Source organism: Nyctereutes procyonoides, unplaced genomic scaffold (genome assembly GCF_905146905.1).
Source record: "Nyctereutes procyonoides isolate TBG_1078 unplaced genomic scaffold, NYPRO_anot_genome, whole genome shotgun sequence".
Classification (NCBI taxonomy): Eukaryota; Metazoa; Chordata; class Mammalia; order Carnivora; family Canidae; genus Nyctereutes; species Nyctereutes procyonoides.
The window spans coordinates 9,315,714-9,329,076 of NW_026575130.1; the positions used below are offsets into that span (position 1 = coordinate 9,315,714).

General features: G+C 35.3%; 1 protein-coding gene across 2 annotated transcripts in view; it reads left to right on the forward strand.

The window, feature by feature from the left end:
- Positions 1-13,363, forward strand: part of COL25A1 (collagen type XXV alpha 1 chain) — a 440,527-nt gene that overhangs the window by 414,739 nt on the left and 12,425 nt on the right. For both annotated transcript variants that reach the window (XM_055342488.1, XM_055342489.1), the window contains 6 exons: positions 285-329; positions 3,866-3,910; positions 6,640-6,720; positions 7,588-7,650; positions 8,284-8,334; positions 10,583-10,609. In XM_055342488.1, coding sequence (XP_055198463.1) covers positions 285-329; positions 3,866-3,910; positions 6,640-6,720; positions 7,588-7,650; positions 8,284-8,334; positions 10,583-10,609 — 312 coding nt within the window. The remainder of the gene's footprint in view (positions 1-284; positions 330-3,865; positions 3,911-6,639; positions 6,721-7,587; positions 7,651-8,283; positions 8,335-10,582; positions 10,610-13,363) is intronic.

Consider the following 13,363-nt stretch of genomic DNA (forward strand, 5'->3'; position numbering starts at 1 on the left):
AAGGAGATGAATGTGGGACACAGCAGCAGTTTTGCATTATCTTATAAAATCAACTCAAAAGCATCTTTGGTGTTATATTACCTAAATGTATTGATATTTTTGCATATAAGTAGGTCACTTTTATAATTGTATAACGTGTAAATTTGTCCTTGTTGCAAATTAATTTTGGAGGATGTTTGACTATGACAGAAATAAGAGAAATATATAGCATACTTATTATTTAAAGCATAAATTGTAATACAGATACTTACCACTTTTTAAAAAATTGTCTTTTCTTGATTTAGGGTCCCCCTGGACCACCTGGACCTCAAGGACTACAAGGGCCAAAGGTTATTCTTCATTTTGCTTGTTTCCATTTACCTTGTATGGTATAGGGAATCCCAACTTAAATATCTGTATCTTTGAAAAATCATTCTTAAAAACTGCTGGAGAAGAGATCAGCAATATTGCTGATCTAAGAATAGATCAGCTCCAGAGAGCTAAGAATAGACATTGAGGTCCGGGATAAAGGAAGAGGGATCAGAAAAAAAGGAAAATTAGGAAAGAAGGGAGAGAAATAAGAATAGCATTCAATTTAGAGGGAGGATACTGAGAAACACAGAATATTAAAAGAGGGAAAAACAAGTTTTATAGAAATTATAATTATTATAGATATTTTTATATAAATAATAATTATATAATATGATGTGTTATATATTTATATATTGACATATATTCATATATACACTAACTGTAGTGTATGAAAAAAGGAAAATATTTGTATAGAGGATTGAAGGAAAATTTACTCTAACACTAAAAAAGATTTTTCCCTTCAATTCATTTATAATAAAAAGAACAGGAGAAGCTTTAGCATGATGTTATTGCTGATGACAGTTTGAGGAATCATTTTTGAGTCATTTTTTATAGCACATCCTATTCTATTTATTCAGACATTCTGCCATTTAAATATTATCTAATGAAACATACCGACTATGAAGAGCAGAAACCTAGAATTACTTGATTATATCTCAAATTTATCAGTGGTGTTAGCGTTATCCATCCAAAGTCAAACTTAGTTCGTTAACCACATTTGAGCAATTAACACATAGCCAGTGTCTCTAGCTTTTCAGAACTGAGCTATGTGTGTTGAAATATGATTTTCATCATTGGAGTTCTGTAGGAGATTCAAGTAGTTTTGAAATCCATCTTTTGTTGATGCCTTTTAAGGCAGTTTATTTGCTTAGTCTGTCACACACACACACACACACTCACGCTAGCTTCTGTACCCTTCTCTTTCAAGATACTTAAAAACAGAAAGCTAGCACATAGAAAGTTATTTTTCTACTATAAAAATGAGTATAAAGTAAAATGTTGCTGAAGTCCTTACCAATAGAAGATATATTTAGAATATAGAGCCTAATTTCAAACAGATTTCATGTAAAACATTAATGTAATGTTTGGGATTTTCTAACTTTCTATTTTTCTATCACATTCTGGTCCCTAAGAGATGAAAAACAAATATGCTCCAGTTATTTTTTTCCTGGTAAGCAAGTGAGCCTGGATCCCTAATCTCCAATATCTTGGTGAGCTGGCCTAGACAACCAAGAAGAAAATCTGCAGATTTCTTTTTCCTCTGTGTAGAATCTATTAGGATCTAAGTTCCTTGCTCTTCTTCTCACTTGACTAAGTCTCCAGAATCAAAATTGGCCCCAGTGCTAAACACACCTCAAAAGCTTCTAGGACTTTACTCTTCTTTAAAGCCCAAGGAATTTACAGAATTCCAAAGGGTACCCATCCTTTGTCCTGAAGAGGTAAGAAGAAGCACCTAGCCATGAAGGGTATATGTAGGGTTAAAACCTATACCCACCTCTTTGTTTTATAATCCAATTGCTATTCATTTTAACTAGTTCTTCAATAAGTCATATTTGAGCCTCCACTCCATGATAAAGACTGATATCTAACAGAGATACCTGGATATAGTAAGGGGTTTCAATAATGAGCTTACAGATTAGAACAGGAGATAGCCAAGTAAAGACACAATTATTAATAAATAGAGTAAGTACTTTGATGAAAAGTATGTGCTATGAATGTGCATCTGGGAAGAATTCTCGGTCTTGGGAATCAAGGATGACTTTGAGCTGAAACTAAAGATAAAAGGAAGCTGGCCAAATGAATGTCATACGAGGGCTGTGGGATGGGGTTAGTCAGACTCCCTTACTCACCCCTGCCAGCCTTCCCACTGTGTTATCACTCTGCCCCCACCCCACACACCACACAGTGATCCTAGATTGAGATCTTGGGCTAGTTAGTATAGTCTTTCATGCTTTCTGTGATCTCTCCTTGAGAAGGCTGGGATCATTGAGGTGAGATGTGCCTATGACCAAGAGTCAGCAAATGTAGCCTGAGTCAGATATAGAACCCATTTGCACTGTGGACACACAGCCTCAAGCTGACTAGGAACCTATTCAATTAGTGTTTCTCTTTCCTTTATTGACCAAGGATTGTTTGACTTCTTACACATCAAGTAACTCTTTGCAAACTACATTTGATGAGTGAAAGATAAAATCATACTTCAAGAGTTATGTTTTCTTTTAAACACTTATAGGTCACATTTTGAAGGTAAAATCTTAGCAAAACAATCATTATTGGGCCCAGAGTGTTGAAAAGTATTCAGACTGAATGAGGTGAGGGCTTAGCCAGGTGCATCCAACCTCAGCAGACTTGTTTGTGGCAAAGAAACTTTTCTGCTACCACAGAGAGCAGAAAATCAAGAGTAAGGAAAGGGTTTTTCTTTCTTTCTTTCTTTCTTTCTTTCTTTCTTTCTTTTTTTTATTTGTTTGTCAGGCTTTCTTTAAACATTGGAAAGTTCAAATTTCATGCTGTGGCCAGTAGCTCTTAAATTTTTACTGGGGAAAGGATCTCTAACCATTTCAATATCGTTGTTTATACAAGCCTTTCTAGAAAAATAGAGTCCTCAAACAAGCCTTTCTAGAAAAATACAGTCAAGTCAGCTCACTTGAAAGTCTGTCTGTGAGGCAGGACACTCACACTCAGGAGAGTTGATTTTACAAAATTTCCACAGTGTGGGAATCAGGGATATTTATAATTGGATCTACAAAATAATATCTTATGTTTCAAAGAATTTGTCTGTTCAGTACCTTTCCAAATGAAAAGTGACTAGACGTTTGTTGTTTGAATAAATATCTAGCATGTTGCTTACATTTGTTTTTAATATCTTCAGTTAAGAAAAAAATAGATTTGGGGTTCGTCAAGTTTTCTAATAAATCATAATGTGAATAGTAGTAAACTTTAGTTCATCCCTATCATAATATAATTGATCCAAAAGTAATTTTATGGATTATGTGGATTAAGATATCTGATTGATTCTTTCTGGAAATAGCACATTCACAGTCATGAATCTGTATCCACTGCTCAAATAGTACCAGTTAAAATATTGTAAACTTGTAGGGCTTTGCATTCTGTTTTAAGTCAACTGTCATGTTTTTTGCTTTTTTCTCAAGTTGGAAAATAAAGAGAAATACAGATTTTTTTAAGGGGAAAAAAATTAAGTAAGGCATATAGGTTGTTGCTGTAGGATATGGTCAGCCACCAAATGATCTTTATCAGTTTTTTTTCACCAGTTTTTCCATTAGCCTACATCTCACTTGGGGCAAAAATAAAAACTTGGATCTTAGCTACATATAAGTATTGTTGTATATAATCTTCAAAAATGTTATTTCACTTAGTTTTGATATGTGTATGATGTAACAAACCCTTCTTGGATTATGATGCATTTGCTGAAAATCAAATTGTACTGTCATCAACTAACATGACTTTTATTTACCAATGATAAATGGAGGCAAACCATCACTTTTTACCTTAACAGGGAGAGCCAGGATCTCCAGGAATCCCAGGAGTTGATGGAGAGCAGGTAATTTTCAAAGATACATATTGTCATTTAAAGCATCATAATTAATCACCACTTTTAATATAGATTTAGAGCCAAAATGACAGGAGTGTTGATATATAATTTTCTCTCTCTTTTTTTACCATCTGTTGTAGAGACTACATTAACTCTAAAAAGCAATTGATTTTAAATTAGACATTAGTTGTTTTTTTGTTTTTTGTTTTTTTTTTAAAGTGGGGCAGCCCCGGTGGCGCAGCGGTTTACCACCACCTGCAGCCTGGGGTGTGATCCTGGAGACCCAGGATCAAGTCCCACGTCGGGCTCCCTGCATGGGGCCTGCTTCTCCCTCTGCCTCTCTCCCCTCCCCCCCACCCCGTGTGTCTCTATGAATAAATAAATAAAATCTTAAAAAAAAATTAGACATTAGTTTTCTTTGCAGAAACATACAAGCAATATGACATTTTAGTTTTGTCCCATTACTCCTTATCAATCTACCAGTGACACCTCAGCAAATTTTTATTAGACTTACAAGATTATTACCAATTTAGTAAGAATAAGCTAAGTTTTGTCAGTGAAAACAAATAATTCAAGATTAAAATCGTTGACCAAAGTTTCCACAAAATTAGATATTATTACACATGTAATTTTTGAAAAGATTTTTTTCCCACATAAAGATTACACCTAAGTTTTAAGATCATTAGGAAATACAGAAACAAGTGAGGCATCTGTATCTTCACAGAATATGGCAGTATCTACAAGGGTTTCCCTTAAAACAGAGGTTGGCAAACTTTTTCTATAAAGTACCAAATAGTAAATGTTTTAGGCTTTGCAGGTCACATACAATCTTTGTGATTTTTTTTTTATCTGAACATCTATTAAAAAATTTTTTCAGTTTTCAGCCTACGCAAAAATAATCCCTGGGCTGGTTTTGGTCTATAAGATGTGGTTTACCTCTGGCCAAAACAGAATCTAAGACCATGTAGACACTATTTGGAATTCAGAGTCAAATCACAATGATTAGCTTCAAGATATTTGCTGTTTTCTAGGCTTCCATTATTTACTCAAGAAATGGCTAAAATAAAAAAAATGGCTAAAATCAAGAAGATCATAAGAAATCAAGAGGATCATTGAGACAGTTAGCAAAATATGCTCCTCAGGAGATAGTATTAGATAATAAAATTAAGTGAAGAGTTATTTTAATATCAGAGTTGTATGTTGAAATCATATGATGTTACATCAAATAAATGTGATAATTAAAAAAAGAAAGAAACTATAGCTGTTTTGCTATTATTAATCAGAGAATATTAGAATTTAAAAATCTGGTTGTATTGGGGTGCCTGGGTGGCATAGCCGGTTAAGCATCCAACTCTTGGTTTCGGCTCAGGCCATGGTCTCAGAGTCATGGGATAGAGTGCTGCGTTGGGCATGATGCTCAGTGGGGAGTCTGCTTGGGATTCTCTCTCCCTCCCCCTTTGCCCCCTCTTGCTTGTACTCTCACTTTCTCTCTCTAAATAAGTAAATAAATTTTTTTAGAAATTCTGATTGTATTACCTTTCTGAATGTTCATCATTAAAAATAATTAATTTGACATGCATAATGACATACTACATAGTCCCTACATATACAATAGCTGGTTTTTTTCCTATAGGCTTTACAAGGTCTTCGTCTGCTACTAAGTCCAATAGTAGAGATTGGGTATCCTGCTGCTCTTCAACACTAGATTCCTAAAACCACCCAGGGGCTGATTAACCAGTAAGAGCCATCTTACCCATTGAGGCATCTACTTACCTACTACCCACCCACCTAGCGAGTGATTCTGAACTAAGTGCTATAGGTATAAGTAAAGAAGAGAAAGGTTCCTGTCCTTAAGTAGTTTGTAGTATGGAAAAGATGAACAAGTTTGTACAACCAGAGGATTCCTTACTATCAGAACTATGATTATCTCTGCTCAAGAATGGGCCATTCGGTTGTATGATAGTGAAACCGCTTGGATGAAAATGCTTAACAATATAAATTAACTTCAGTATTATTATTATTATTATTATTATTATTATTATTATTATAAAATTCAGATTTGTTAGCATTCAAAATATACATGTATCTATTTCCTCACCATTAGAGCATAAAAATAACATCATAGATCACCTCATAGGGATGTCGTGAGAATAAAACAACACTGTGGAAAAATTGAAGTATTTCTGAGCTTAACTGACGCTGGTGCCTAATGACTCAGTAACTAATGATTGGTGTCCATATTATTTACCTTTCTATATATTGAACTATTGAAACTGATGGTGACTGGAACTTCCGGCTGGTTTTAAGAGTGGTGAGGGTGTATGGTGAATAGAGATGGGAGGAATTTATTTGAACTTTTGTTTAAGTAACATTTCCAGGTTCAGAATGTATATTATACTGCTGAGAATTCAATTCCTTAAACTGTTTTCAGGACCAGTGGTTTCAAATTAGCTGCCAGGTAAAAATACAGAATCCGGAGAAATTATGTTAACACTTAAGTTCATGATTTTCTTAACTAAGTGACCTAAGCAATAGAATTTAACCACTTTTATTACATGAGAAATAGTATTGATTCAATGTAGAAGGTTTCTATAATAAATAACTCTACCTAATAGTGAAAATCAGAATCATCTCAGCATAGGATCATCCACTGACAAAACTGATCTGTAATTGTTTTCCCTAAAATATTACTATCAAGGGTCAGTATGATTTTTACATGCAAACCATATCATTTGTAGGGACTTAAAGGCTCAAAAGGAGATATGGGGGACCCAGGCATGCCAGGTGAAAAAGGAGGAATCGGACTTCCTGGATTACCGGTATGTGTATACTTTTTAGGTTGTGTTCATCTTAAGATAAATTAAATCATCAGAAAAGAGTTACATGATTAGCAGCAGTCTCATCTAGTGATTCCTTTAATATTTTTATTTTTAAATATTTGAAGGATTGTTGGCTAATCTTTCCAAGTGGGCCACTAACTAAAACAAGTTTTAAAGCATCTAACCAAATGAATTCTAAAATAAACCTTCATGTTTTCCTGAATTATTCCGATCAGCAGATAGTAAAATAAATATGGTTGATCACTTTAATTTGGTATGCATAAGATGATGGTAACTGGTCATCTTTAAATAAACCATAATAAAAAAAATTAACAAACTACAAAATATACAATTTAAAAACAAGTTACTTTTGAAAGTACTCTCTTTGTGTGTATAGAATGGAGTTTTAATGGTCTTACCCCATAATTTTCACTGAGAATTTGGAAGGGAAAATATTAAAATAATGTAGAAAACTTCACTGCCCTAGATCTGTTTTAAAACAAGGAAGTGCATTTAAAAAAATGTCAATGAAAATTAAAAGACACCTTTGCTATTAAAGTGAGCACCACCATAAAAAATATAACATTTATAATCCGACATGTTTAACAATGTGTAAGTTTAACCAATCAAGCCTAACCTAGTTTTTATTTACTTTATATTTTGTTTCACATATCACCCATAATCCTAGAGATTTAGAGAAGCTTGCTGTTTGAGACTAAAATGCAAGGGGATAAATCCTTCTTTTGTATATCATGTGCATAATATTATAAAAATTTCAAAAGAATGTTGGGTTTGGGGATAAAATTCAATTGTTTCTCACATTTTGGAAACAACTTTACCAGCTCAATTCTTACTGGTTATTTGTAGGGTGCCAATGGAATGAAGGGAGAAAAAGGAGACTCCGGGTTGCCAGGTCCTCAGGGTCCTTCTGTAAGTCCACGATGGCTGAACTTCCATGGTTCCTAAAGAACTCTGAAACGGGCCTATTATTTACCCAGTTCAACCTGTGCCAGATGGCTTATCAACAGTAGAAAGACTGGGAACCTCTTAGTGTGTCAAACTGTAGAGGAAATGTCTGTCAGCCTAGTGTACAATGAGAGACAGAGTATCTCAGAGGTCTGAGGTAAGCAGTTTTTTAGGGGACTCCCTTATCCTAAGGAGAAAATCAGTGGTTTTCCCATAAAACTTTTGGGTAGAGCTTTGTGAATACAAAACATACCTTTTTTTTTTCTCTCAAGCCCTGTTTCTACTAGGTAAAATAATTTGAGAGTTTAATAATGGTTGTGCTATTATAGCATTTCTTGGTAATCATTTGCTCTCTTTTCTTTTAATGTACTTTAAATTTATTCTGGCTTTTGTAAAAACAACTGTATTTTTAAGTTCTTTTTTTTTATTCTCATAAAGGAATTTCTTAATGTAAAGAACTAAATACATCACTTCTTTTAGTATCCTTCTGCCTCTACAGCTATTAATGGCCTTAGCAGAACCCCAGCACAAGATTCAAGCCAAACCGCCTTATCTAAATGAAGTAACCAAATCCATGTTTATGTTTTGGACATACAGATCATAGGCCCACCAGGCCCACCAGGCCCCCATGGCCCACCAGGCCCCATGGTAAGCCTTTCTTCTCTACAACATGTAATCATTTATTTACAAGCATGCTACTAGAAAAAACATGAACACATCCCTCAAAATAGCCAGTTTGTATTTTGTGCTACTCTCTGTGGAATGGACAGAAAATACGAGGTGCTTTGAGATATACTGACTTTATATTGTCTTTCATTCCCTCAAACACATCTCTTGAAAAGAGATAGAGTAGTCTTGTGATAGGAGAGTTGAAGATAGATTTGACAATCTCTAGTATGAACATCAAAAAATCATTTTAACCAAACACTGTTTAGGCCATTAATAGCATAACAAAATTAATAATTGTAGCCATTAATGAAGATATCTAACCAACTTTGAGATCCTTTAATGAGATGTTTAATAGGAACATTTATAAAATAAAATGATAAGAATTGAAGCTCACTTCCACAGATGACATATATAGTGTTGCTTCTTTTTCTTTTCACCTTTACAGTACTCTGGTGGGCCCAGTATATACCACAAGTATCCCTTAGTGACCAATAGAGTCAATGGGCACCCTCACAAAACTCATTTCTGGTGAGGAAGGCAGCCATTAAACCAGTGTAATTCTCAAAATGTCCACCTAATAGCACTAGTGTTAAGGCTAGCCCTTAGAAGGTGGAGTGCCTCAAAAGCCTTTGACAAGTCAGGCAGCCTCTAAGGTCTCATTTATCTCTAAGGTGTCTAAATAAACCTCATGTCTTCAGTCACTCAGATTAAAAAAACTGTGAGTCACTCTTTCCTCCTATTGTGTTCTAAAAAAGAGCTTCACTAGAATGATCTAAGCCACAAAGCAGAGCTCTAGACCCAATCATCTATTTCTTATGAACTGCCATTTCTATTTCATACCATGAAACAGTTATGATTAACCTTTTTTTCTTAAAACTAAACAGTTCATTAAGAATTAAGCAAATGGTGGGACGCCTGGGTGGGTCAGTTGTTGGGTGCCTGCTTTCGGTCCAGGGCATAATCCTGGAGTCCCAGGATCAAGTAACATGTTGGGCTCCCTGCATGGAGCCTGCTTCTCTCTCTGCCTGTGTCTCTGCCTCTCTCTCTCTCTCTCTCTCTCTCTCTCTCTCTCTCTCTGTCTCTCATGAATAAATAAATAAAATCTTAAAAAAAAAGAATTAAGCAAATGGCATACTTTGGGCTTTTTAATACACCCTCCACTTTAAGTTAAAAGATTAAATTTTAAAATGCTATATCCTGTTCATATGAAATTAATTTGTTAAAGGGATCTTTTATTACTAAAATAAGACTATTTGATAAGTAACAGCCATTTCCTGAAAATCTTTACCCACCACTTATCTAAAGAGAAAATATTATTCCAATGTAGATACATGTAACAAATATCTGTATATTGCTTGATAAATAACTTATTTGTACTGTTGTATGATTTTGCTGTTAGGTATTTAAATACTCCTTTCTCCAAAGAGTTCGTTTAAATCACCTGAAAAAAGTTTAAAGCAATCCACAGTAAACTTTAGGTAATTTAGGTTGGCTAATTAGTCTCTTTAGTTAGATTTTCCACAAAATACAGGGGAAAAGCCTTATTCATGTATACATTATAACTTCTTTCCATTGATAAACAACTGTTATGAGAGCCTTGAAGAATTCATTGTTGTAAGAACAAATGCATTCTAACTAATAATGCTTAGTGTTCCTGTATTAGAATCCTTTCCTTAGTTATAAATTAATTTAATTAATTAAATTGCAACAGCATTCCAGACTTGACCGTCATCTCCTCATTTCCTTCTTTAGATTCCTCTTGGGTCTAGAGGACTTAATAATGCAAAAGGATTCCTCTTCATTAGTACTTAAAGTCTGGGACTTTTATCTGGCAAATTTCTGTGTTTTAAGACTTCTATTCCATATAATCTTATAACGTGTTTCACATATTCCACCTAGATTTTATAAAAATATGGATCTGAGAAATAGTAGTATGGGTTCACAGTACTTTTAAAATTTTTACTCTCATATAACCCTGGCAGATTTCTCCCTCCTTCTCACAGGAATTTAGCAGAAAGAATTGCTGTTAATGAATTTCCAATTACAGAACAAACCAAGAGCTCGAAGGAACTTTCACTAGGTATTAACAGCCACTGGCCTGCCTCTAGCTATAGCTCAAACAGGAAAATTCTTGTTTCACATCTCTTCGATTACCCTCTACAATAATCACTTCTTCTAGGAAACAGTGAATCAATTCTTAATTAAAATCTGTGTTTTTCATTTTCAGGGACCCCATGGACTTCCTGGACCAAAGGTAATCCAAAAAAAAAATCCCTTGATTATTTGATTTCTGTTTCCTTGTTAATCATGGAGAAGCATAACGGAAGCATGTCTGTCCTGTCTTATTTATCTGTCAAGTAATGTTGATAATCTTTAAGCCTTTAAGTATCCAGATGTTTAAATCTCACAACACAGAATGACTTACAACAAATTTAAGTGATATCACCTGGAGAGGAATTATTCCTCATTTTGCCTTTTCCATGACACTATGTAAGTTTTTTAAGCTACTAATCATAATATACTCAAAATCAACCATTTAGAAGTCAATCTGATGAGATTCTCAGTTCAGACTAGTCCAGATGCTCTTTTTTACTATGTATCGTTAGTTGCAGATTTAGATGTTATTGATACTCCTTGTTTGTCATATAGCAGTACTGCATCTAAATGCTTTAAAATGCTTTAACTACCCAATATCTTAATTTTGTACTCCCCCCCACCCCAGAGATCACTGGTCTAGAATGAGGTAGGGTGTATCAGGTGTGCTATAGGGAAGAGAAGATTACATCACTTATGTGTATTCTATACTCTGGATTAACAAGAGAACAATAGAGAATATCTCTCCTTGTCAGAATTAGTGCAGCTTATATTGTAAAGATGGTTTGTACCTATTCTTTGCTTTTGTGTAGACCAAGAGGACATTTTGGAGGATTAAAATGAGCCCTGAAAGAAAGGCTCCTTCTTCCGGGGAGCATATGTAATGAGTACCTATGTTCTAATCTCAGCTTTGTTACTGACAGGCTGTGTCACCTTGGGCAGACTATTTACCCACTCTGATGCTTTGCTTACTCAACTAGACAACTTACCTCCTATGGTTGTGATAATTTAATGAGGTATATTTATAAGATACTTAGCAAAATATCTGCTGCAGTTGTCAAAAAACACCCAGAAAATGTCAGTTGTTATCTTGTGATTTGATGCTTTGTCATGAACTTAAGAATTCAGGAGGAAAATGCATGAGAGAAGGTTCAAGCACTCTTGAAAGCTCCTCAGTAGTGAGTTGGTGCATTTAAATGGTGAGGGATAGGGGAACACATAAATGCAAGAGCTAGAAATCAGAAGCCTTAGAGGCAGCCCACCCTCTCCTGTAGGGGCTCCTCCTGCCCACCCAGCTTTAGGAGTACGAAAACCTAAGTTTCATTTTTGGGGTCAGGCAGGTGACTCACCCAAGAATGGGAAGAGTTTATGCCTTTTTATTCTTAGAACACCCTATCTCCTGGTAAGGCCAGTGAATGACAGTGTCTCAGAAGTATGGACTATCGTTTGGAGTAAGGGCATTTTTCTGGCATCAGAATAGAGAGCCCATCTATCAGCTTTGTGGTCTTGGTAGTTATCTAACCTCTCTGGGTTACTTATCTAACCTCTTTTCCCACTCCTTACTAAATGGGTAGTTCCTACTCTAGGCTTCTCCTTAGATTTCAAGGCACCACTTAAATCACAGATTTCAGAAAATTCTAAAGTTGAAAAGATCTCAATAGATTACCTGTGCTCATTCCTTGATTGTATAGATGATAAGCTACAGGCCTATGAAATTTAGATTATTTGCTCTGAGTTCCATTGCTAATTAAATGACTGATCTGGGACTAGAACTTAGGTCCAGGGTTGAAATTTGGTCTTTTTGCCACTACATTCAATTGTTTATAAATTCACCTTCTCAGTTAATGTCCATTCATCTTAGTGTATGATGATTCCTTACCACAGAATTTCATGGCCTACCAAGGCAGCCCTGCCTATTCATCATCTCAAGACCTCTAGCCAAAAATCCACACACATGCAAAGGCATTATTCTCAAGTTGAGACCAGACCAGTTAATTAAAGCTGACTACTGAGCCTTGGCCTTAACTTCACATTGACTTTAGCCCTGTTGACATTCCCAGGATCACACTTTACCAACCACAGCACATTTGGACTTCCTATAGAGGCAGCACTACAAACATCCTATCTTCAGAATCCCCATAACCCCCTAGGTCGTGCCAGTGTGTTCATTATTTTGTGACCCCTTTGGAAGTTCAAACGCTAAGTGGGGCCCTGAACTCTATGTTAAAACATCACACTGACTTTCATTAATCACATAAATGGGGAAAATACTGCCCAGGTTAATAATCCCTCCTGCCATGTAAGCACATGCTCTCCTCACTCTCACTCCTAACCAGTGAGACTCTATAGGGGATTTGAGACTGCATCTTCCTTTCACAAATCTTTCCAGATTTTTGTGATGAAATTAATGCGTTTACGTAAAAGTTGAAAAGTGAACAGGGAGCAGGTCAGAACTCTTTATTTCTAACATGGTGCTGCTGATAGAAAATAGAACTCTTTACTTCTAACATGGTGCTGCTTATTCTTAGATTTTTTTAAGGATCAGGGTCAAGAGAATTTATTACTTACCATGACTTCTCTAATGTCACTTGAGGTTAAATTCCAGCCTTCTTTATTCTGACATTGGACAGACGGACAGTTAGTAAAACTACATTTAAGCACTGTGGTCTTCATATTCTCTTTTGCAATTAGTTGTCTATTCTGTGTATTAATCCATGTAGGGATCTGACTTGGCAACGTCAGTAAATGTGGACTCACTAAATGGCACTACTTCAGACATCAGCTGGTACATTTTTAGCTCATTCCCCAGGGCAAAATGCTTAAAGGCTTAAGATATCTGTATATAACACTGTCCTGCATATTCCAGTTTTTCATTCCAGCAGAGTGGGTTTTTCGTACTGAAACTCCTTCAGCA